Below are 25,462 nucleotides of genomic sequence, written 5' to 3'. Positions count from 1 at the left end.
GTGTGATTTTGCATGCTGGCTGCATATCACGGATGAGGCTTTGCTCGTTTGGTCCAGTTCCTGGCCTGCCACAGACCAATGGCAGTCCATGGCCCAAGGGTTGGGGACCCCTGCATTAAAAGACTGACAATTTTACTAAATCCAGACGTTAATACGGATCAAGGAACAATCACCACACCACCAATTCCTTTGGCCAAAGCTCAATCATCCAACCTTCAACATAATTCTTACACAACAATCTTGCGACTGTTGTAAACTGCTTTATGATGGCAATATGCTATATTCTAAAAATGTTCATGTGTAGTTAAACAAAGATGATTCAACTGAGATCAGAGCTTCAGATAAAGAACAGAGAAACATCTAGGTTCTAAATTGCGATGGCTATTTGCTAGAAATTTGGGGAAATTCAATGTTTAATATGCTACAAGGGAAGAAACTCACATAATTAGAAGAGATCATTTGGGAAACTAAGTCCAACTCAATTTAAGAATGGTTGACCAGTCCCATTTTAAAGTACGAGGGAATAAGGTTTTATTTTTAATATAGACAAAAAAGCTATATATTAAATGCTAGGCAAAAGTCTATTATGTCAATAGAAGCATCTGGTATTGCTTGAATTTTATGTACCTAAATATGTGCAAGCATTAGAAAAAAAATTATGTGAGAGCCATTTTAGTCTATGCAGGAAATTAACAAAAGAAACAAGATGCATTATTTATCTTAGCCTTAGATTGGATCTCCTTACCTTCCGTTCTTTTTCTTACAGGTTTTCTTACAATCTAAAATCTCATCTTTATAAGTCATAATTTAAACTATCTCAGGGGTCTCTGAGATTTAGCAGAAAATACTGTAAAACCCGAGAAGGCCAATGATAAATAAAGGAAGCACCCACAATTAAATATTTTATTTTGAAAGCCTAGAATTGAAGGATGATGTAATCTACCTGCAAGTGACAGGATAAAATGTGCCAGAAGAATGAATGAACTGCACTTAAAAAAAAAACAAGGCAAATCCTCTCAATAATTTTAACTGCACTTAAAAAAAACCAAGGAAAATCCTCTCATTTGTGAAGTGGGGACATGGGAGGCAGATGGGCTTGCTGATTACGTACCTGGCTCCCTGCCATGTGTCGGCGGCCCTGCCCGAGCTGCTCAACGTGATTGCCGAGGTGGGGTGGAGACCCCCAGGCTTATGGTCATGGGGGACTTCAACTTGCCATCTGTCGATGAAGCGTCTGAGGTGGCCCGGGAGTTCATGGCTTCCATGACAGCCATGGACCTGACCCAATTAATTCATGGACCCACTCACACGGGAGGACACACTCTGGACTTGATTTTTGTCTCTGGTCAGTGGATGAATGATCTTGAGATAGGGGAGATAGTGACTGAGCCCTTGTCATGGTCAGATCATTCCCTTCTTAGGCTTGACTTTCTAACCGCCACACCCCGCCGCAGGGAGGCGGAACAGCCTAGATGGTTCTGCCCCAGGCGTCTGATGGACCCTGATAGGTTCCAGATGGATCTTGGGCCATTCACTGAGACTCTGACTCACGGCTCGGCTGAAGAGCTGGTGGCCGCCTGGGATAGGGCGGCCGCTGACACTTTGGACCGAGTCGTGCCTTTGCGGCCTCTGACCCGTCGCCGAGTTTACCTGGCTCCTTGGTTTTCCGAGGATCTGAGGGAGATGAAGCGCCGGAAAAGACGCCTGGAGAGCAGTTGGAGGACTAGCCGTTCCGAATCTGACCGAACACTGATAAGATCTCATATTAAGATCTACCTAGTGGCGATAAAAGCGGCAAAATGTAATTATTTTTCTGCTCTTATCGCATCTGCAGATAACCGCCCAGCTGCCCTGTTTAAGGTGACCCGCTCCCTCCTCCATCTGGGAGCACGGGAGGATCCCTTGCAGGGTCGGGCTGAGAATTTTGTTCAGTATCTGCACGATAAAATCATTCAGATTCCAGAAGGCTTGGTCTCTGACTGGGTGGGTACAGATGGGATGATGGAGGCCGGTCTTGAGAATGTCATTTGGGAAGAGTTCGACCCTGTCGCTCCGGAGGACGTGGACAAGATACTGGGACAGCTGAATGAGACCACATGTTTATTGGATCTGTGTCCCTCCTGGCTGGTGCTGGCCTCCCGGGAGGTTACGCGAGGCTGGCTCCAGGGGATTATTAACGCTTCTTTGAGTGAGGGTGTCTTGCCATCCGCCTTGAAAGAGGCGGTGGTGAGGCCCCTCCTCAAGAAGCCCTCTCTGGATCCGGCTGTTTTGGCTAACTACCGTCCGGTCTCCAACCTTCGCTTTGTGGCAAAGGTTGTTGAGAGTGTGGTGGCACGGCAGCTTCCTCAGTACCTGGATGAAGCTGTCTATCTAGATCCGCTCCAGTCCAGCTTCAGGCCTGGGCACAGCATGGAAACGGCATTGGTCGCGTTGGTGGATGATCTCTGGAGGGCTCGGGATAGGGGTTGTTCCTCTATCCTAGTCCTGTTAGATCTCTCAGCGGCTTTTGATACCATCGACCATGGTATCATGCTGCGCCGGTTGGAGGGGTTGGGGGGGGCACCATCCTACGGTGGTTCTTCTCCTATCTCTCTGACCGATCGCAGTCAGTGTTGGCAGGGGGGCAGAGGTCGACCCCGAGGCGCCTTGTTTGTGGGGTGCCGCAAGGGTCGGTCCTCTCACCCCTTCTGTTCAACATTTATGGGAAGCCGCTGGGCGAGATCATCTGTGGTTTTGGGGTGGAGTTCCATCAGTACGCTGACGATACTCAGCTGTACATGTCCACCCCAGGCCATCCCAACAATGCCCTTGAAGTGATGTCCTGGTGCCTAGAGGCCGTGCGGGTCTGGATGGGGAAAAACAGGCTTCGACTCAACCCTTCCAAGACCGAGTGGCTGTGGCTTCCAGCATCCCGATATAGCCAGCTGGTGCCATCGCTGGCTATTGGGGGCGAGTTACTGGCCCCCACGGAGAGGGCTCACAAGTTGGGCGTCCTCCTGGATGCACGGCTGTCTTTAGAAGAGGACATGACGGCCATGGCCAGGGGGGCTTTTCATCAGGTTCACCTGATTAGCCAGTTGCGTCCCTTTCTGGATCGGGACTCCTTACACACAGTCACTCAGGCACTCGTCACTTCCCGCCTGAACTACTGCAATGCTCTCTACATGAGGCACCCTTTGAGGAGCACCCAGAGGCTCCAACTGGTGCAGAATGCGGCCACGTGGGGGATTATGGGAGCGATGGGGCGCTCTCATGTGACACCCCTCCTGCGCGAGCTGCATTGGCTCCTGGTGGTCTTCCGGGTGTGCTTCAAGGTATTGGTTACCACCTTTAAAGCGCTCCATGGCACAGGGCCTGGGTACTTATGGGACCGCCTTCTGCCGCCGATAGCCTCCCACCGGCCAGTTCGCTCCCACAGAGAGGGACTCCTCAGGGTGCCATCAGCCAGGCAATGTTGGCTGGCGACCCCCAGTGGGAGGGCCTTCTCTGTGGCAGCACCTGCCCTCTGGAACAACGTGCCCCCGGAGATATGTAGGATACCAGATCTCCGTGCTTTTCGCCGCGCCCTCAAAACTTTCCTATTTCATCAAGCTGGGCTAGCGTAAACCCCCCCCCCTTAGATATTTTTAATTGTAAATGGATTTTAGTCGGGAGGTTTTAAATTTTGGGCCAAAATTTGTTTAATTCTTTTAAAATTTTAAATTTTGTATTGGGATGTTTTTTATTCTAGGCTGTGCACCGCCCTGAGTCCAGCAGGAGAAGGGCGGTATAAAAATTGAATAAAATAAATAAAAATAAATTTGATCTGATCAGAAATTCTCCTTCCCTTTATCTTATCCCACCTCCCTAGTAATTGAGAAGCAGAAGGATAACAGCTTCACAGAGTCCAGTGACAGCTGTGCTTCAGTCTTCCTACCTGACACCAATGGGTTGACTCTTGAGTTCGTAGAAATTCTCGCTGGTCAGAGAGAGGATGTTCTCCAAATCAATGTCGGCCACAATCCCAGACTCTGGAGGCACAGAGCTGAGGCTGTTTGAAAATACAGACAAGGATTAAGACACAATGCTTATTTCTCTTTGAACAATTAAGATTTATCTCAGCCAATAAACTGAGACTTAGCTCCTCTAAACCATTTTCTATGTAGCAGGAGACATTGATGTTTGCTTAATAACCCCGTGACATCCTTTCTTAGATAAATCAGACCTGCCAAGGCCACCCATTCTTTAATAGTTGTATAACTGGACTACTGTAACAAACACCAAATGGGCCTATCCTTATTCTTTGGTCTTCAGAAGTTACTGTAACTGCTGCCCTGTTACCTGGGACAGATCACTCAGTATTATTCCAACTTTGTTGAGTCTATATTTATATGTTTGCTTCTAGTTTCAAATTCTTATTTTGAGAACTATTCGCTTTGGCTTTGGGATCTACAATTTTAAGTTACACTTGCCCTATATCTATATTCTTTCCCCACACATGCTATAATCAATGTCAGTGCTGAACTGTTCCTTCCTGTAGCATCTGAGGTTCAACATCTCCCAGAATAGGGCTCCTGCCCTGAGGAATAGCCTTAGACAGAGACAACCGAAAGATGTTAAATGCATGTGAAAACTTTGCTTTTTTTGAAGGGATTAATTACTGATCCATTTGTTTGTTTGAATATCATGTTGCTGGTGATGTGATAGAGCAATTTCATTTTCAAAAAACAGAAATGCTTCCTGTTTTTAGTATTTTCACGAACTAGGATAACTGGCTAGCAATCATAATCCGATATATCACAAATTTGAGGTTGTTATTTTTTTGCTGGTTATCCGCTGTTGGTTTGTTGCTTGTTATTTATTTGAGGGGTATTGATGATTTTTAACAGTTAATGCTGCTGGCCACTTTCATTTTTCTTTAGCAGGAAAACCAGACTTCAATAGTAATAGTTGGTAAGCAATCCTTAACAACCCTTGCAACTTTCAATTTTCTTGGCACCATTTTTACTTGGCAACTACCGTGTTTCCCTGAAAATAAGACCCTGTCTTATATTTTTTGAACCCTGAAATAAGTGCTTGGCCTTATTTTCGGGGAGGTCTTATTATTTTGGGGCGTGTGGAGCAAGATGGGGCTCCTCTTGCCATCTTACCTGATTTCCAGCTCTGTCTTCCTAACCCTAACCAGAGAAAATGGTGGGACCAGCTGTGCATGCGGTTAAATATTTTCGGGGAGGGCTTATTTTCAGGGGAGGGCTTATTTTTGGGGAAACACAATATCCCCAGACTTTGAATAAATAAGAATGGTTCCTTGTACCTACAAGTCACAGTCTTGGGCCATAAACAAATACAGGGGAAAAGGTAGGGAAATTTCCCACAATGAAAAGGAGGTAGCAGAAATGCAAGTGGAACGTGATTCAAATGTTATACCAAGCATGATCCCTCACTCATCAAATATTCAGATCTGAAATTTATACATTTATCTCAACCCTAAGATCATCAACATATATTTCAGGAAGAGTATGATTTACCCAAATGTGGTCAGAGATAATATTTTTACTTCCCAAGCATGATTTTTAAATTGTGACAACCAGTAAGCCCTTCACATACGTAGCTTACTAAGGCTTAGCTTCATATTTTGGGACTTACATCTTTCACAAAGATGGAAAGAATTTTGTCTTTTAACCCCAGGATGTTTTATTTCCAAGAATAAGGGGCTGACCATTGTTTCAATGTTTCTTTTTCTCTGCATGATTTGGCAAGGCTTTAGTGCAATGTTAACACAGTTCTGTATCTGATTACATGATCCAATTAACATCTTCCAGATGATTTAAACATTCAGTCTAGGACTGGAACCTGGTGAAGAAATACTAAGTACATTTCCCCCACTTTCCTTGGCCCTTCCTGCAATTTTTAAAAACTATCTGGTCAGCTGTAGAGTTCTTTGAAATTCAGAAGCTTCCACGTTGTTTCATAATCCTTCAGTCTCATAGACATATTGTTATGAATTCAGGATATATATTTTTTCATGATTAGCTTAGCCGCTGTTACCTGTTTTGTAAGTTTCCAGGGATGGCCTTACATGTTTTGCTACTTGAGATGTTCAAATCCGATGATAAAAACTGGATTAGCAGCTAAAGTTTACTTTAAGATTAGCAATGGGTCCACATTTTTCCCTGCATCTGGGGACAGCAAAGACAGGGCCAATGAAAGGATCCATCAACCCTGACATCCAAGCTAGCTGCATGAAGTGTCTGCTTCATTCTGCCTAGCCACAGTTCTGATCCTCAGAAAACCCCATCATCCAAATTCTTTGATTTCAGCTGTTCAATTAAACAGCCTGTTGATATTTGAAAAATCCCAGATGATTGGAAAGCTTGTTGATTCAGTCACCTCAACAAATATTTCTTTTATACTTTTATTAACCTCATATTTCGCCTTTCATTTAGGAGCATAGGGCTGTGTACACAACATTCTTTCTTTCTTTCTGCTTTTCTCTGTAACAACAACCCCGTGAAGTAAGTTGTGCTGAGGGGGGCAGTTGGCCCAAAAACAACCAGTGAAGTTTCCTGGCTGAAGGAGGAACAAAATCTGAATTTTCCTCGTGCGAGACTAACACCTTGACTATTATAGCACGCTGCCTCTGAGTTAATTTTTGTTATTAGCACACATTAGTCTTAGCAAGCAAGTTATTAAGAGGTATTATTTTTTTAAAAAAATCCATACATATTTTATTAATAACAAAATACTGTTTATGTTTTGATAAGTTATGCTGTGTCTCTGAAGGGTTGGAAGTAACTATCTCTGGAACTTATGACTTCTAGTGTCAGCCCCACTGGGTAAAGCAGACCAGGAAATCCACTCTGCAAGAAGGCTAAAACTATTTTTATTGAGATTGACTATAATTATCTTGCAAGTCTGATTGAGCTGTAGCTCTCTCTCCTTCTTATACTTAGTGGATTAGGGAGGCGTCTTCCTGAAGTGCGGCTGAATATTATCTCACCGTTCTGTACTTTAAAAAAAGCCTTTTGTCTAGATAATGGTTCCTGCACTACTCTGTCACAATCATTTGCCTTACTCTCTACACATAAAAAGCTTCAAACTTGCAATGTATAACATGCCACACCCAGGACGGTCCATTCCAAAATATTTAATCAAGAACCGAAGAAGAAGGAGAAAAGAGTTAGTGTAAATGTGGGTGGTAACAACCTGTCTATTTGCTGAAAGCAGAGCTTTTTAATTTAAAGAAACAACTAAGGAAATTGGCAACAGTATATAAGATGATGAAGAGCTGCAAAAAGAAAACCAGAAATTAGAAACTGTAATCAAAAATGAAAACCCTGTTGAGATATTTTAAAAGAAACCCAGATTGAATTGACTTCTCATTATAATAACTGATCAGGGCAGCTTCTTATACAAAACTAATATATTTCCAGTTACCATGTTCTGGGGACAATCCATGAGGTTTCCTTTTTTTTTTTTATAATATTTACAGAAATGTCTGCAGAAGCACTTTATTCCACTAAATAGGATTCTGATCTTAGAAATGAGGTTGTTCTTGGGTTCAGGGAGTTTCACCGCAATGGTGATTATGCAAATCATTGTGAGTTATAAACCACCAATTTCATCTCCTAAAACCTCTGAAGCTGGAAACTCTGGAAACTGTCCCAGTTGGGAAAGGCTGACCTGCATTTACTGCCCTTATGCTAAATCATGTTTGGATCTCATATAAAGTTACTACTGTACAGAGCCTACAAGGACAGTTTTCTCACAGTTGCCCTCCCCAGAGACAGAAAACTAGCCCCAGAGGCAGGCAAGAAGACAAGCAATAGTTTAAAACTGAGCCGTGAAATCTCCTTGTCCTAACAAAGCACAAAACGAAGGCAAAATTTAGAACTTAGGCGGAATTTGTGGTAACTCTTTCTAGCCAAACATGGGTGGAAGTGAAAACGGAGATTCCTAATCTGGAGAGAAGAAATTGTGCAACTAGCATGATAAAAGACCTCCTTTCTTCCAAGAGCCAAATTTGAGGAAGTGAAAAAGATCTCAGCTAGTGAGCTCTGCACGACCACAAAAAAAAAAAAAAAAAAAAAAAGCCTATCTCAGAGCCTGATTCTGTAGGGAAGAAGCAGAAATGGAAGTCTTCTAGCACCTCTGGGATGTGGCCCCTACCATGCCATGGCCTATTTGGAATCGGGCTGCATGAGAGGCGGGCCAGCATGCACACACAGCATAGCTCAACTCATGCAAGCAGTTTGGGCCAGCGACGTGTGCACAGTCATGCAGCTCAACTTGTAGTGCATGTATATGTGTGCGCCGGCCCACCATTTGTGCAAGTTGAGCTGTGTTGCACACCGGCCTGTCACTCATGCGGCCCAGTTCCCCTCCCCACCCTGCAGGGCCGCCAAAGCTGGGGACCGATGTTCTACCAGGCAAACCAGTGGATGAAATCTCTAAATTACAAGGCTAGGCTTAGCCTTCCTCCAGATCACTTAAAAAGCCTGATTTCATTCAGAAAAATAGTTCTTCTCCACTCTTACGAAAAGCCAGGCTTAACCTTTCAAAGACATGCATCCAAAAAACTTCGCAGACTGTAATCTTTGCAGCACCCCTGAAAGTTACTTAAGGAGAAGTATCTGGTACTGGTGGAGCAAAGGTACAGCTGGCAACCACAGAGAGACGAAGATAACGTTTGAGCCAATGATCCCTTGATTCAGCCTGGCAATTACTCTTGGGCCATAGATTGGACTGAACTGAACACTCAGGAATTGCTGGCGAGATCGTAAAACCATTGATTGAAATGATAAGACTCCACGTGACATTTTACTTGTGAAAGGCAAGAATTAACAAGTTTTAAAACAGCAGGAATAATTTCTGAGCATAATTCAAAAGGCTGGTTTTGCTCTATACCAGCGATGGCTAACCTTTTCTGGACAAAAGTGCTCAAAGCGCGCAAGCGCACTCAAATGTGTACATGCGCGCTCAAACCCCCAAAATGCAATGTGTGCATGTCCCCCGCATGCGCCCCGCTTATGCGTCCCCTGCATGCACCCTGCCCCTGCACATGCGCACGTGGCCCCACCACGTGCACCCCAGCCCCGTGCATGTGCACGGCCCCCCGCATGTGACCTCCCCCCCGCATGCACGGCAGAGACCCAAAGACCAGCTGGCCACCGGGAGGCACACACGCATGCGGAGCTGAACTTGGGTGATGGTTCGTGTGCCATCAGAGAGGGTGCTGTGTGCCATGTCTGGCACGCATGCCCTAGGTTTGCCATCAAGGCTCTATACAGACATCTACAATTTGGGATCAAGTATGTACAAAACAGTATGTGTGGACTTAAACCTGCCCATTCATTCAATTCATAAAGGGTGCAATGCAAACTGTCTTGTCTCCATGGCAAAATATTGTCTGGTCTTCTATGTCAGGCAACATAGCAAACTTTTGCAAACATGTGCAAACTTTCCTATACCAGCAACGTTAGTTGCTGAAACTGTGATATAGTACCACTTTTATCCATTTTTTTTAACCTGGAAATGGGAGTGGGGAAGAGAGAAAAAAAAGCAAGACACAGGAGAATAGAAATTCTTGAATGTCAGTGGGAAGAATGTGGACTGGAGGAGGGGGGGGGGCAGGATCACCTTGGAGAAAGAAGCAGTGAGACCAGATTTAGGCTGGGAACAACCAAACAGGATGACGTGAGAAGACCACACATGAGAAGAAGAGAAATAAATAGACTGGGGCAGATATTAAGGAGAGTCAGCAGGGAAATAGATTGTGAGAGCATGAAAATTATTGGGTTGGGAGTGAATATCAAGGACAAGAGAACAAAGAGAAAGGCATTTGGAGGGCAGTCTTGATCACGGACTGCAAATGTATTTGTTTCCATTGTCTCAGTGCCTTTCTCTGAAAAGCACTTTTTGTGACTCACTGAGCAATTAATAGGAGTTATTTTGTGACTGAGCCCCTAATTTCATATATGACTGTTGAAGATGGAAATCCCTGTTCTATATTGACAGTACACTGACAAGCAAGGCTAGAGTGCAGTCAAGACTGAAATGGCACCTTAGAGACTAACGTATTTATTCTGGCTAATGATTACGTGAACTAAAGTCTACTTCATCCGAGTAGCAGAGAGTTTCATACATTGCAGCTAAATTTATTCTGTAATAAATCAATTTATTCAAGGGTAAACCCTTGGTCTCATTAGCTCACTAGTGGTCAGCCAGATCTGGAGTTCCTTTCCATTGTGCTCAGGAATTTTTCAATCCTTGGCACCTTTCAGGAGGATTGGAAATCCGGGTCTTTTGGCACATAAAACATGTGCTCTTCAAATTAATGCCACTTTCCTGGTCACTGCAACATTTCTACCACCCTTAGGAATACCTACCACAAGATCAGATGGTTGCTGGAGATGATCTGTGGAGAAAATGCTTTGGAATCAGAAGAAAACTAAGGAACGTGTTCCTGTCATCGCCCATCTCAAGCATGGAGAAGCTGTTCAGTTTGGAAGAAGCAATAAATGGCCCACTGGACATTAGCATGGGAGGGCTGGAAGGACTGCTCTGCTGCAAGCATTATCCAAAGCTGTGTGGAAGGTTGAGATGTGCCAGGAATGGGTGGTTCTAATGTTCCCATTCCAGTTCATGTCACCATAGTTTCTTCCTCTAGAGTCAGAGGACAGCTCTTGAAATGTCTATGCATCCTTCGTAAGACTGAGATTCTACACCCATAAAGACTACAGCCTGGCAACTGAATGGGAATATCTCTCTGGTTGTAGCTCAGGGACCTACAATAAAAGCCATCTTGATCTCAGAAAATACCAACGCAGAATGAAGTTATTAAGAAAATCATGAAATGTGCTGAAATGAGTAAATTGACATTTGAAATTAGAGAACAAGAGGATAAACAATATTATAAGATATGGGATTTATTTTATCAATGGCTAGATAATAAAACATGGAAATGAAATATGAAACATGAAATGAATGTTATAAATATAATATTTGAAAATAACTTTTATGAAGTGATAAAACCATAGTTAAATAAATGGTAAATGAGGATGTTTATTTGTTTGACAATATGAGAAATTAAATGATTAGTAAACTTTGAATATGGGGATGAAGCACAAAAGACTTGTAACCAACCGACACATTGTTTGCAATTGTAATGGATGATGGATTTATGTTTTATGTTTTGTTTAAAAATAAAAATAAAATTAAAAAAAAAACATCTTGATCTTCAGACAACTAGCTCCCGGGAAATTCTTGACATTCCCTTGAAGAGGGCTGTCAAAGGTCTGACATCAGCAGGGATCCTAGAATTACTGGGGCTCTTACAAATAGATCTAGGTAAGAGACCAGCAAATAACATTGTACATTATTGTACATAGAAAGACAACCTGAAGCTCTGTCCTCCTGGATAGGCAAGATAATTGCCTCTCTGGTTACCCACCTGTATATCATTCTATACAGCTAGTAATCTACTCACTTTCTGATTCATCACATCTACTCATGAGAATGCCATTCGTTTTCAGGACTTTAATGACTGTTCGTTATCAGATAAATCAGGGGTCTCCAACTTGGCAACTTTAAGACCTGTGGATTTAGCAAAACTGGCTGAGGAATTCTGGGAGTTGAAGTCCACAGGTCTTAAAGTTGCCAAAGTTGGAGACCCCTGAGATAGATTATATACATTAACAACCTCACCAACTAATTATTTTGACAATCCTATCTTGACTAAGATGCAGTCAGTGCTACTGCATTTCATCTGAGTTTATTGGTTTTCCAACAAATGACATTAGGGAGGAGATGAACAAAGCTGCAGGAATCCACCAACTTGCTGCCCTTAAATTGTCCTGCAGTAAAATTGTAAAGGCAGCACCCCAAACCGATTCATTACAGAGACAGAACAGGATTCAACCATCGGAGCAACGCAAGTTATGCTGTCATCCTTTTCTGCTGACTCAAGGACTAGCAGAACACAGATTACCAGAGCTATAGGGAAGACCTCAAAGATGACAAAGCATGCTCAGTGAATAAAAAATGCAGAATGTCCATTTGCTAATGTAAGAGGATGACGACTGATTTATTAGGAAGAGACCCTGGTGGCTTCTTTCTTAGCACTGTAAATATTTTAGTTTGTTGTGACTCTTATTCCTTATTCCGGAAAATACAGTGTACTCACTAAAAGAATCATGGGAGCAGAATAACCGAGTTGGAAGGAACCCCCTGTTCCGGCAGGAAATCCTACATCATTTCAGGCAAATGGTTGTCCAATCTCTTCTTTAAAACTTCCAGAGTTGGAGCATCCACAACTTTGGGAAGCAAGCTGTTCTACTGGTTAACTATTCTAACTGTCAGGAAATTTCTCCTTAGTTCTAGGTTTGTTCTCTCCTTGATTAGTTTCCATCCATTCCTTCTTCTCCTGCCTTCAGGTGCTTTGGAGAATAACTTGACACCCCCTCTTCTTTGTGGCAGCCCCTTCGATATTGGAACACTGCTATCATGTCACCCCAGTCCTTCTTTTCATTCATACCCAATTCCAGCATTCATACCCAATTCCAATTCTACATATGTTTTAGCCTTTAGTCCCCTAATCATCTTTGTTGCTCTTCTCAGCACTCTTTCTGGAGCCGTGATGGTGAACCTATGGTATGCATGCTGGAAGTGGCATGCAGAACCATCTCTCTAGTGGCCGATGCGCATGTGCACCAGGGGTGAAATTCACTCACCTTCCCTACCCGTTCACAAATGTGCGCGCGCAGAGTCTAAAAATCATCGCAAAAAAGGGACGTCATTACGTCCATGCGGGTGGGCGGGGCTTCACACGGTCAGCCCTACAGTATTGCACGATCCAGATAGAATCGGCTAAATTTCACCCCTGATGTGTACGCTGGAAACTGGAAGATTATCTTCCTGGTGCACGCATGCACACCGGGCGGCTGCTCTTCTGGTTTCCAGTGCTCCTGTGCGCGTGAAGACCAGCTGGCTGGTGCATCGGAACCCAGAAGAGCAATGGGTGACAGCTCGTGTGCCTGGGGAGATGGCTCTGTGTGCCACTTCCAGCACACATGCCATAGGTTTGCCATCATGGATTTAGAAAGAGTGCTGAGAAGAGCAACAAAGATGATTGTTTGAGAGAGAGTGCTCCCGTTTCGGCACTCGGTACCGAAAAGGTTCGCCAACAATGTTCTAGAGTCTCAACATTTACATTAATCAAACTATTCATATACATGTAGTCCATGACTTACAGTCATTGCAGTCATTAGTATATATATATATATATATATATATATATAGAGAGAGAGAGAGAGAGAGAGAGAGAGAGAGAGAGAGAGAGAGAGAGAGAGAGAGAGAGAGAGAGAGAGAGAGAGAGAGAGAGAGAGTGAGTAATGGAGAGAGCACACAGCCCTGAGGAACGCCTGTGCTAATTGTCCAGGTACTCAATGAGATTTTCCCTAACTTCACCTGTTGCTTCTTATCTGTCAAAAAGTTTATAATCCAGCTACAAGTATGGACAGGCACAGCTAGCTGAATCAGTTCAGAGTGAAGAATTACTGGAATGATGGTATTGAATGCCAAACTGAAGTCTACAAAAAGGACCCATACATAGGTCACTAGGGATTCAAAATGTTGCAAGTTGTAGTGCAGTGTCATATGGACAGCATCATCTGCCAATCTGTTTGCATGATAGGTAAACTGCAAGGGGTCTAAACAGCGGATCTGTGATAATTTTTAGGTAGGCCAGCACTAACCTTTCAAAGGCCTTCATAACTACTGATGTCAGAGCAACCGGTCTGTAGTCATTCAGCTCCTTGATGGATGGTTTTTTGGTAACCAGGACAATAGTAGAGTGTTTAAAGCAAGAAGGAACATAACATATCTCCAGTGATTTATTAAAAATGAGGATGAAGATGGGGGCCAATTGATCAGCACAAGCTTTCAAGCAAGAAGGAGTTATTCTGTCTAGGCCTGGTGCATTTACGATCTTTTGTCTATGAATTAGCCCGCACACATCTTTTTCTAAGATCACCAGAAGTGGGGAGCTCAGTAGGATGAAGATAGGTGTTGATTTGGTTATTGTTACTGTATATGAGATGGGAAGGGTAGCGATAGCGGATAGTGATCTTCTCTCAAACCTACAATAGAATACATTCAGGTCAACTGCCAGTTGTTGAGTTCCTTCAGTAAGGGAGGGATGTCTGCTATAATCAATGATATTCTTCAGGCTTCTCCACACATTTGCTGGTTCATTAGCTGAGAACTGATTCCTCAGTTTTTCAGAGTAGCTTCTCTTTGCTGCTCTGGTCTCCCTTGTTAATACATTCCTGACCTGATTGTACAACATCCTATCTCCTTTCCTGTATGCTTCCTCTTTGGCACAACGTAGCTGCTTGAGCTTAGCTGTGAACCAAGGTTTATTATTACCATATATACGCAAGCTCTTGGTCAGTACACACATGTCCTCACAAAAACCAACATATGATGTCACAGTATCAGTGAGTTCATCCAAGTTTGCTGAAGCAGTTTCAAAAACACTCCAGCGTGCACAGTCAAAGCAAACCTGTGACTCTAACTTTGCCCCCTCAATCCAAGACTTCACTGTTTTGGCCACAGATTTTATAGGCAGGTACAAGGTGGATCATACAATGATCAGAGAGGCCCACAGCTGCTCTTGCTAGAGAGCAATAAGCATTTTTTAAACATGGAGTAGCACAGTAGTCAAAAATATTTTTGCCTCTAGTGAGACAGCTGCCATGCTGAATGCATCTGGGAGTTCTTGATTTAGATTAGCACTGTTAAAATCGCCTAAAACAGGAGTGTCAAATTCAAGGCCTGGGGGCCGGATCTGGCCCACAGGGTACTTAGATCTGGCCCATGGAGCCACTCTGGAAACTGTGACAGACCAGCCCGGGGTGCCTCTGCATGCACCCCTCCTGAACTCCATTTTTGCTGGTAGAGGGTTACAGGAGGTTGTTTTCACTGGCAGAGAGCTCGGACTACCACAAGGGCCCCCAACATGAGTGACGTGAAGCTGGCCACTCCCACCATGGCCACACCCCCATCGCCCCTCACCAGGTCAAACACAACTCTGATGCAGTCTTAAATGAAATCGAGTTAGATACCCCTGGCCTAAAACAATGAGAAAGGAATCTGGATATTTCTATTGTGTACATAAAATTTGGTCTGCTAGGGTTTGCAACATGCTGTTTATGCAAGCATGGGTTGGTATATCAACCCCAACCAAGATGAATGAAGAAAACTCTCATGGAGCATAAAAGGGCTGGCAACTGATGAATAGCGTCTTTAAGTTCACATCGGAAAATTTCTTCAGTACTGTAACATTGTTATACCAGTGGTTGTTAACACAAAAGCATGTCAGCATAGGAGTGTTATCCAATGCATTATTAACTACAGGTAGTCTCAACTTACAACAGTTCACTTAATGACCGTCCGAAGTTATAACAGCACTGGAAAAAGTGATTTAAGACTATTTTTCACACTTACGACCATTGCAGCACCCCCATGGTTGCGTGATTTACACTTGGATGTTTAACAACTGTTTCACATTTATGATGGTTGCATCGTCCCATGGTCGTGTGATCCCCTCTTACAACCTTCTGTCAAGCAAAGTCAGTGGGGAAACCAGATTCACTTAACAACCGTGTCACTAACTTAACAACTGCATGGATTCACTTAACAACTCTGGCAAGAAAAGTCGCAGAATGGTGAGCAAAACTCACTTAACAAATTTCTCACTTTGGCAACATAAATTTTGGGCTCAGTTGCAGCTGTAAGTTGAGGACTACCTGTACTCAGAATCTTGCCTTCTGGACCAGCCCTTGTAACAACCCAACCAAGAAATGAGCAAGGCATGTATGACCATGAGGAGGTTCTAAGAATGGTCATAATTGAGGCCCAGGATGGAGTTGTGCAAAGGTCCTCAGAGCCACGACTGCCATCTCTTTTAGCATTGGCCATTAATGTAATACCTCTGACACAAAAGACCACGAAGCCTGCCTCAGTCTGTAGAATATGACCAGGTTTTGGTCTGTGTGAGTTTCCTGAATATGTCATTTACTGAGACTTCCTAGAGAGTTGGTATAACTTAAGAACAATTCAATAATTCATTCATTCTCTCTCCCAAATACATTAATAAAAGTGTAAGGAATGTTATATACATGGCTTTCTTAAGCCCCCATGAACACTTTTTACTATATGACATTTAAATTATCATGGTCGCAAGGATCAATTATGTTCCTTCAATCAATTTAAGATGTTCCTAAATAAACAGCATTTTTAAAGAGAAACAATATACGTTTCATATAATTATTTGAAAATATATTCAGTATGTAGATCCTTTTATTGGAAAAGTTCTCTGGATGGATGGCTAATTAAATTGAATAATTAAACTGACAGCTAGTTTGGTCTAGTGGTTAAAACACCAGGCAAGAAACCAGGAGATTGGATATTCTAGTCTTGCTTCAGACATGAAAGCCAGCTGGGTGACTTTGGGCCAATTACCAGGAGGTGGTGAGTTCTAGTCGTGCTTTAAGATATGAAAGCCAACTGGGTAACTTTGGACCAGTCACTCTCTCTCAGCCCAATTCACCTCATCAGGTTATTATTGTGGGAAAAAGAGAAGGAAATACTAGGTATGTTCACTGCCTGAAGCTATTTATAACAATAATAAAGGTGAGCTACGAATAAACAAATAAACATAAATAAATTGTAGGGCTATGTATCAATATCTAAAATACCTTTGTATTTAAAAAGTAAATCTGACACAGAATTTAATTCTAATTAGAAATCATTCTTGGATTACAATTCCACATATAGAAAATTTGGGTTTTAGACTTCATATTTTAATTTTAATTACAATTTACCACAGAGAGTTAATGTTTTGTTTGTGATCTACAATCTTTCCTTCATTTTTTGAACTGTGTTAACCGAGCATTTCAGCTCAAAATTCAGCAATATAAAATGGATAACCAGAATCTTTTAATATCATAAGCTTTCAATCATATTGTGGTTTTGCTCATTTAGATTTGTTGTTGATCTGCCTATATTTCATTACCTGGACCTGGTTTTTCTATTTTTACAATCTAACTTTCATATTTTTTAAAATTTATAAAACAATAAAATAGAAAACAAAACAAAACACAGATTTCAAGCAGAGTCCCATATTCCAAAGATTGCCTGTTTTCAGTGAGTTTCTGTCCAAGGAGTGCATGTGTGAATAGAAATTTAATCCTGCCCTGAAACACAGTAATCACATTCCAATATTTTTAAAAAAGCACTTTATAAAACTCCAGGCAGTTATCCTAGTTATATAGGCAGTATTTACCATTGTCCTTCCAAACACAATTACGAACTCTCTCAGGTTCACTCAACAATTAGAGACTCAGTAATCCACAAATCATACTAGAGCTGATAAAAGATGTGTAAAACAGATAACTCCCACTCTGCCAAGTTTTTCCTTAAAGCAAAGATATCCTTCTGATTACCTTCTGCCTCCAAGTAAGAAACAACAGCACTGCACAGAACTTGGTGAATAAAAAGTCCCTTCACCTTCCACTACTGAAGACTCCTAACTGGAATTGCTTTTTTGATTTAATTGAAAAGTCTAGTCTCCCATTAAAATGAGCAAGTTATCAGATATCTATGATAGGGAGCCACCCAGAGTTGATTAGAAGATGGTGGCTAAATAAATGTTTGAAATAAATAAATGCATGAACTGGAAAATCAAAATTAAAATCTTAATGAGCTCAGATGTAAATAAACAATGGCTTTAACACAGCCCTTTCTCACCAAAACTAACTGCTTTTATATTGCAAACTTGTACGTAGATCCATATCAAACCTGCCAGAAGCAAACTCATCTCATTTATGTCAATAGTATACTGTACAGACAATCAATCAGACGGTTACAGACTTGCTCAACACAAAAAATATATATATTAATATACAGCACTTTGGAGCAACTGAAATGTTTTCCATACTGTACATACATATACTTGCAATAATTTCATTTCCTTCTGGAGGAAATCTGTGGGGTGCCTAAGAATTGATGCCAACTTCATGACACATACTCAATCAGTTCCGCAACCTTCCCAAAAGCATGTTGAAATTCAAACCCCATCATCCCCACCTTGGGTGCGCCGTGAAAATGACTGAAACCCCAACAGATCTACAAGACAAAGGTTGTTTTATCACTTTCTCCATATTATTGAAGGGGAGGGTAAAATTATTCTTGAATTTGGGGGAGGAAGGGTAAAGTTACAGTTCAAGCTATGTAGTCAGAAGCAAGCCCTAGTAAATTTGATGAAATTTACTTTATGGGAAATGACATTTGAACGTCGAATTAGCTCCCCGGCAAAATTATCATCTACGAAGACCATAGCAATACAGGTGCAACAACAGATTCTTGATAAGAGCAAATTTCCTTCTGCCCATCATCTTCAAGAGATCGATTGATGGAAGAGAGAACATGCTCAACCGCCCCGCGCGATCTTGGGCTCATCATCCGCTTTCAAAAGCGAACCATCCCGAAGGAGGTTTATTTCGAGGCAGCTTTAGACAGTTAAAACAAAAACCCCGTGCAAAAGTACCAAGCAAGAAAAACCGTTTCTGTCAAATGCCAGGCTGTGTCCTTGAGATCGTTTCATCTAAGCTTAGGCATCCTGGAACGGGGAATTGGGAAACAGATTTTTATGTTACTTCTTTCCCCCCAAGATTGTTAACGCCCAAGATTTCGGAGGAAAAAGGAAAGAAAAAGAAAAAAAACCCTCATCCGCGATTTCCTAATACACGGAATTTCCTCGTTTTGTCTCAAGAGAGCGGATAACGACGGGATGTGGGGCGGGGGTTGGGGAAGAGAGAGAGAGAGAGAGAGAGAGAGAAAGAAAAAGAGAGAGGGGGAGGGAGAGAGAGAGAGAGAAAGAAAGAAAGAAAGAAAGAAAGAAAGAAAGAAAGAAAGAAAGAAAGAAAGAAAGAAAGAAAGAAAGAAAGAAAGAAAGAAAGAAAGAAAGAAAGAAAGAAAGAAAGAAAGAAAGTTTCCTAAAACCGTGAGAACCAAGATAAGGCCCGGAACTCGCTCACCTCCTCCTCTCCAGCCGAACTCTTTCCCCCGCCCTGCCTCTGGCTTGGACTGCGCCACAGAAGCGGCCCCGCGCAAGCCGTGGGGCATGAGGGCCGGCAAAGTTTGGCGATTCTCCCCCAACCCCTTTTTTTTTTTTTCCCACGATCCTCGCTCTGCGCGGCCAGCGATCCCAGCGCGTCTCCGACTTCCTGCCCCGCTTTTAGGCCTCTGCAAAAAAAAGTGCTTGTTACATTTCCTGGTAAGGGCCAGATCGGAGGAGCCTTTCAAAAACCCGGCATCGCTTGAACCCGCATGGAGAGCATAAAAGCAGCCGGTGGATTTTTTTTTTTTTTTTTTTTTGCACCCGCCGGACCTTCGAAGCGCGTCCCTGCAAAACAGGCAGTGGCTCCGCCCCCACTCCACCCCCCCCTTCCTTTCTCGGGTTTGTTGATCCGCGCAAGAAAACACAAATCCTCGCTGCGCATCTACAAACGCGCCCTTGTTTTGGAGCTATTAATAGCCTGGCCGTGGAGAAATTACGCGCTTGGAGACAGGAGCAGAAGCTGTGCGGTGGCGCCTGTTGGCCACTAGGGGGCAACCCGGAGTCTCACTTTCAGCTCGCCGAACCCCCTTCCTCTCACCATTGAAGGCTCAGTTTAAAGGAGCCGCGCCAGAATTCCCTACTATTGTTCTTTTCTTGCGGGGGGGGGGGGAGCAGGGGTGGGCTCTAATTTTTTTACTACCGGTTCTGTGGGCGTGGCTTATTTTGTGGGCGTGGCTTCATGGTCATGTGACAATTATTTAGAATTTAACAGCTTGCAGAACTGTACCGGTCTACTCATTTGTTTTTAGAGGCACTTGTCTACCCATTTATTTTTGCAGGCACCGGTCTACTCATTTAACACTGATGAGCTGTAGGGCGGCCCTTTGAAGCCCCTTGGCAAGAGTTTAAACAGTTTTTTCCCTCTAGCCATCAGCTGGAACTCAGGAGGCAGCAATAGATTGGGGGTGGGGCCAAATAAAAGGAAAGAATAACGTGGGGGGTGGGTTGGTTGGCGTGGGGGGGGCAGAACCGGTTCAGTGATGTCATATCGTCACCGCTACCGGCTCGGGAGAACCGGGAGGAACCCACCACTGAGGGGGAGGGGTGGGGCTATGAGAGAAATGTATTTTCCACTCTCCCTCTTTAGTAGGGACACAGGTTACATATCTGCGATGAAAGATCCAGAAGAGGCAAGGCTTCAAATAAAGGGGACCTTGAGAATGAGAAGCATCTGATTAAGATGGCTGTTAATATTGCAGAGTGGCTTAATTAACCTATAATCGCGCAAGATTGTGATACTAATCTTTTCCATATGCTGGCTGGGAATTATTACTATTCAATTATAATCAACTAATTGCGGGGTGAAAAAGTACACACCCAATAGTATTAACAATATTGTAGTCACATACTCTTAAAATTCATTTTTAAAGGGGCGTGGGGAGAGGCTTGGAGAATTATAAACAAAATATCCCCACCCCACCCTCAAGTTATCAAGATGCCACCTTCCCTCCTTATTGGTCTTCAAAAAGAAAAAAAGTTATTTAAAATATAATGCCTCTTCTAAACAATCTATTGCTGCCAATCAGATAGCTTTCTTTCAGTGTTTTTTGATCTGCCTAGAAAAAAGCCAACAATCCACAATTCATATCCTAATACCTTCCAAATACTGAAAAGAACACAATGCTGAATTGGGAATTATAAGAATCGGAATCCAGAACAGGATGGTGTCAGCACATGGACATATTTCCCAGGAGAACAGCCCATTAACCTTCGGACTTCACTTCCAAGTAAACATGTATTAGAACTGCATTGTTAGGGAATTTCAAGAGCTTTCTAGCTTGTACTATAGGTGTAGCATACAACTGGATTTTACATGCCGCACTAAGCAGCAAGATACGTTACAAAGGATCAGAGTAGACCAGTCCTTGCTAGATGTGCTGACACTGATTTCCAAGGAAGTGTATGCTGTATAAAGAATCAGAGATTACAGTACTTTTGTCCCTAGGAAGACTTTACTTAGAAGAAAATCCTTATGTGATCAAACAGGCTTTTTCCTAAGCATGGGCCTGAATCAGGGGTGAAATCCAGCAGGTTCTGGAGAACCGGTAGTGGAAATTTTGAGTAGTTCGGAGAACCAGCAAGTACCACCTCTGGCTGGCCTCAGAGTGGGGTGGAAATAGAGATTTTGCAATATCCTTCCCCTGCCACGCCCACCAAGCCATGTCCACAGAACCGGTAGTAAAAAAAATTGGATTTCACCACTGGCCTGAATAAATCAAGTTTAACAACAGATATAGTTATACATTCTGAGTGCCTAGGTAAGATATTCTACTGATGAGATGTGGATAACTGAACAAAATAAATGCTTGTTTTGAATCAGTTGTTTTTTCTCTCCTCTGATATGACTAAAAAAAACACATGGCAGTTATAAACTATGTCAATAGCACTGTGGAAAAAGTGATCAACAGGCTGTAGGGCATTTTCTCCTCTGTAGAGGAGTTCTATAACAACAGGAATCCTCCAATGCTGGAGGATGTAATTCTTTCTCATTAGCAGCACTATAGTTATGCCAGCTACATTTTGGGGTAAAAAACCTAGTTTAAATGCAGATACTCTCAGCTTCTATTTGCAGCCTCACCAGTTAAACTAACCAAAGATTCATCAGAAAGGTTGTTGCCAAACAACATCAACAGTACTGTGCAAGAGATCACTAGTCTGTCTCGGTAGTCCTAATGTCAGCCTTACATAATTATGGGGGGGGGGCTTCTGAACAGGATGAAGTAAGTCCTTGACCTTTCCTTCCTTCTAAAACATCACTGCATACGGTGAAAAGGATTTAAATTTTAGTTTTTTGTTCTTTCTAAATTTCATAAAATGCACCCACCCACATCTCATCCCCTTCCATCAGGTGCCTAATATAAACCTAATAAAAGACAAAAAGAAAGTAAATTTTTCTTTTTGTCTTTTCATACCACAACCATTTTTGCATCCCGGATACCAGGACTCAAGACTGACCTGAAGACACACAAACAAAAAAGCTCATAGATCATGCTTCTAATATAATTGTTACGGTTTTTCTCAAGGATTAATGGGAATAATATGAGACGTATGGGAATAATTTCCACAGCAACAATTTTCTTGGGAAGTAAGTATAGGACAATATTATTGATTTATTGTAGTACTTCTTCTATAGAGGTAATTTAGGTGAATAGGAAATCAGATGGATTCCCCCCCCCCAAAAAAAAAATTAGCCAGCAGAATTCCTGCATCCTTTTGTAATTCTCTAAGTAAGCAAAAGGGCATACATTGGAAAGTGGACAGAAGTAGTACTACAATACATCCATAGTATTGTCCTATACATACTTTCCAGGAAAATTGTTGTTGTGGAGATTATTCCCATATGGCTGTACTGTATATTCATCGTTGAGAGAAATAGTCAAATCTCACCAGGTCAGACTGCCAGTCATTTATGCCAGCCAAGAATTTTTACATTCCAAGCTATCCTTACTCTGTGTGCCATCTGCTCTGGATGTGTTCCATTACAACTCCATTCCCCATTCATCACTTTGCTTTGGATGACTGAGGATGATAGAGACCTGTAGTTTTATATACACAGAGAGTAGGAAAGCCATAATTCCCTAAACAGTTCCCAATGAGCTTGTTAGGATATGGTTTGAGCCTAACAAGTTGTCCAGGCAATATATGTGTTCTGTGACTTTAATATGAATATGTATTGTGTAACTTTATAAAGTTTTCCTGCTGATTCATTGTAATGCTGAGTCATGCTTAATTAGATAAGCACTAGTTTTAAACGTATTTAAGAAAGATACTGTAACGTATTCAGTTGATGATAAGCTACCATAGTGTGAGGAGTTGCTATCATTGTGCTATCATCGTTGGATGGATCTGCTACCATCGTGGTTTGTGAACCAGAGTGAACTTGTTATTCTAACCAACTACTGTTTGTGTGGTAAGAAGATTTTTGTATCACTGGACTGATTTAACTGGCAAAGACTTGGATTGATTTAAAGACTATGAGATTGTTTTTTTCACTATAAAGTAAACTTTTGATAAACCAGTTTGCACATCTCTTATTCATTGCTCTCAGCAACATTTCTCTGTGCTCTACACTCTGCTGGTTGGTAACACAACAACAATATCCTTAACAGAGCTTATCCAGAAAAACTGATTCTATCATTGGGAAGCCAGAAAATAGAATGCAAATATTTTTGATTTTCTAAACAAGGAATGAATAAATTATGTCCTTCTTAATGCAACAGGACTACAGCTTCAATAATTTCCAGTAAACACAGGCAATAGCAAGGAGGACTAGAAATAATAATTGACAACATGCAAAGGTCCACAGAGATTTTCCATTTCTGCCCTCTTCACTTGTTTTAATTATAGGTGCTTTTTAAACTATCTCCTTAAACTATGACTTCTCCCCATGAACTCAAATACATTAGCAGTGTATGGGGGGGGAGTTAGGTTTCTGACTTTTTGGTCCAGGGAACAAGTAAACAAACAAGTAAGAATTTTAAAGTTGATTGGTAGGTGAGCTTGAGCTAAAGCCGGTTGTGCTTTTCCTCAGAAAAAAGTCGAGATCAGCATTTAAGAAAAAAAAAAACAGAAGTAAAAACTAATCTCAGAGAGAGCAGTCAGCAAAATAGAAGGAAACTGAATCATTAAGACACTTCACCCACCATCAAAAACACATTGTGATTTTCTGCAAATTCAAATCACAGGACTAGCAAAAGACCAGCAGCTGAGATACACTGATCCCTGTCTAGCTTGGATTTCCCAGCTCAGCAACAATGTGTGGTAGGATTATCCCGTTTTCTTTTAAGAGGGGCTTTTGTCTTCCTCTTGTCTACATGTTCCATTTTATTAGGATTACAAGCAATTTGAGGAAGCAGGAAACTGAATAGTTGGAGGAGAATAACTTCGGCACCTGCTCCGAGGCACTTTCCCTTTTTCTTGTTTTGATCTGAGAGATGGCTGGTTTCTCACATTCAAGCTAGGCTATTCTGCTAAACCAAGATGAGCTGAACCAGAGTCAAGACCATTCTGTAAAATATCTAAAACTGGATCTGCAAAGCAATATAAATTCTGGAGTCAGGAATTCTGCCAATAAACTGAACTGTTGATACTGAAACACATTATTAAGGGGGGGCGCACACCACTTAGTTTCGTTCTTTTTCTCCTTTTTCTACATGGGGGGGGGTTGGGTTAGGGATAAAAGAAAATCAGAAATCCTGGCTGCCAAGAGCAGTCCGCTGGGCACTTCGCCCCTTTTCTCCAAGCATCCATCTTCATTCAACCAGCTTTCTTATGCCTCCTAGTGAATAAAGCGATGGAACATTAACATGTCCAAACCCAGCCCAATTAGAATTTGGACTTTCCTTCTGCCTTCAAACTCCCATCTCCATCCTCATCCTCTTGACGGATGGGATCAAAGCCATTGAAACCCGGCTCATCCGGAGAACTCAGGTTTTGAGAAGGCTGTTAGAAAGCAACAGGGAAAGAAGATCCTTCTGGTAGGAATTTTACATTCGGGCCAATGAAAGCTGCTCCGAATGATCCAGGTCCCGGGTCGGCATTCCGAGCAAGGAGAAGAGGCCCCTTTCTCGGAATCCTCCCAATTCCCGCTACGGCAATTCCAGTAACTCCGGGGAGGAGGGGAAGGCGGGGCTCTCCTCTCTCACCTGAGCAGCTGGAGGGCGTCCGTCGACCGTGGGTCCTCCACTAACACGTAGACAGTCGCGGGGGGCGGCTCTGGGTTGGGGGGCCGCTCGCTCGTGTCATGGGACATCATTCCCCCGCCCCACCTCCACTGGAGCTTCCAGGAAAGCAATCGGGGGGACTCTCGCTCTGTTCGCGGGACGAAAAACAGGTCGGGATCCAAAGCGCTGTGCAAACCCGTTTGTGCAAAGCGGAGTAAACCAGACGCAGCAGAGAAGGGACGGGGGGGGGGGATGTCTCCGGACCGAGGCGCGGAAGAAATCAGTAGCAGCGCCACCTCCTCCCAAAGCAAGAGGAAAACATCCAGCCGGAGGATTGCTTCATTTTCCGGCTCGGGAAGAGAAGGGGGGTCAGCGGAGGAGGGGAACTCCACGGGAAATGACATCAGAGTGGGATCCACCCACTCATCTAGGAAAGGGACGGGGCGGCGAGGGGCAGCATCTGTCTCGAACAATAAAAACCGAATCTGCGGGCTTTATCTCCTTTATCCTAGCTCCGCGCAGAAGGAGCCAGGCAGGTAACCGCTGAGTACAGTAAATGGATGGCTGGACAGCACAACAAATAGATCTAAAAGCAGAACTATTCTTACTAGCCTAGGTATACTACCGGGGAAATACA

General features: G+C 42.8%; 1 protein-coding gene across 2 annotated transcripts in view; it reads right to left on the bottom strand.

Moving 5' to 3' along the window:
* The window catches only part of TFE3 (transcription factor binding to IGHM enhancer 3), a 41,239-nt gene extending 16,168 nt beyond the window's left edge, over nucleotides 1–25,071 (bottom strand). The window contains exons 1-2 of one of the 2 annotated variants that reach the window (XM_070938077.1): nucleotides 24,808–25,071; nucleotides 3,917–4,030 (exon numbers count right to left, since the gene is read on the bottom strand). In XM_070938077.1, coding sequence (XP_070794178.1) covers nucleotides 3,917–4,030; nucleotides 24,808–24,917 — 224 coding nt within the window. In that variant the 5' untranslated portion in view covers nucleotides 24,918–25,071. Of the gene's footprint in view, nucleotides 1–3,916; nucleotides 4,031–19,079; nucleotides 19,167–24,807 lie in introns of those variants that run through there. The other variant, XM_070938078.1, reaches the window with a different exon arrangement.
* Between the last annotated feature and the right edge of the window lie 391 nt (nucleotides 25,072–25,462).

Source organism: Pituophis catenifer, unplaced genomic scaffold (genome assembly GCF_029215685.1).
Source record: "Pituophis catenifer annectens isolate HBS135680 unplaced genomic scaffold, rPitCat1.0.hap2 SCAF_2, whole genome shotgun sequence".
NCBI lineage: Eukaryota > Metazoa > Chordata > Lepidosauria > Squamata > Colubridae > Pituophis > Pituophis catenifer.
This window is presented reverse-complemented; position numbering and strand designations above follow the sequence as displayed.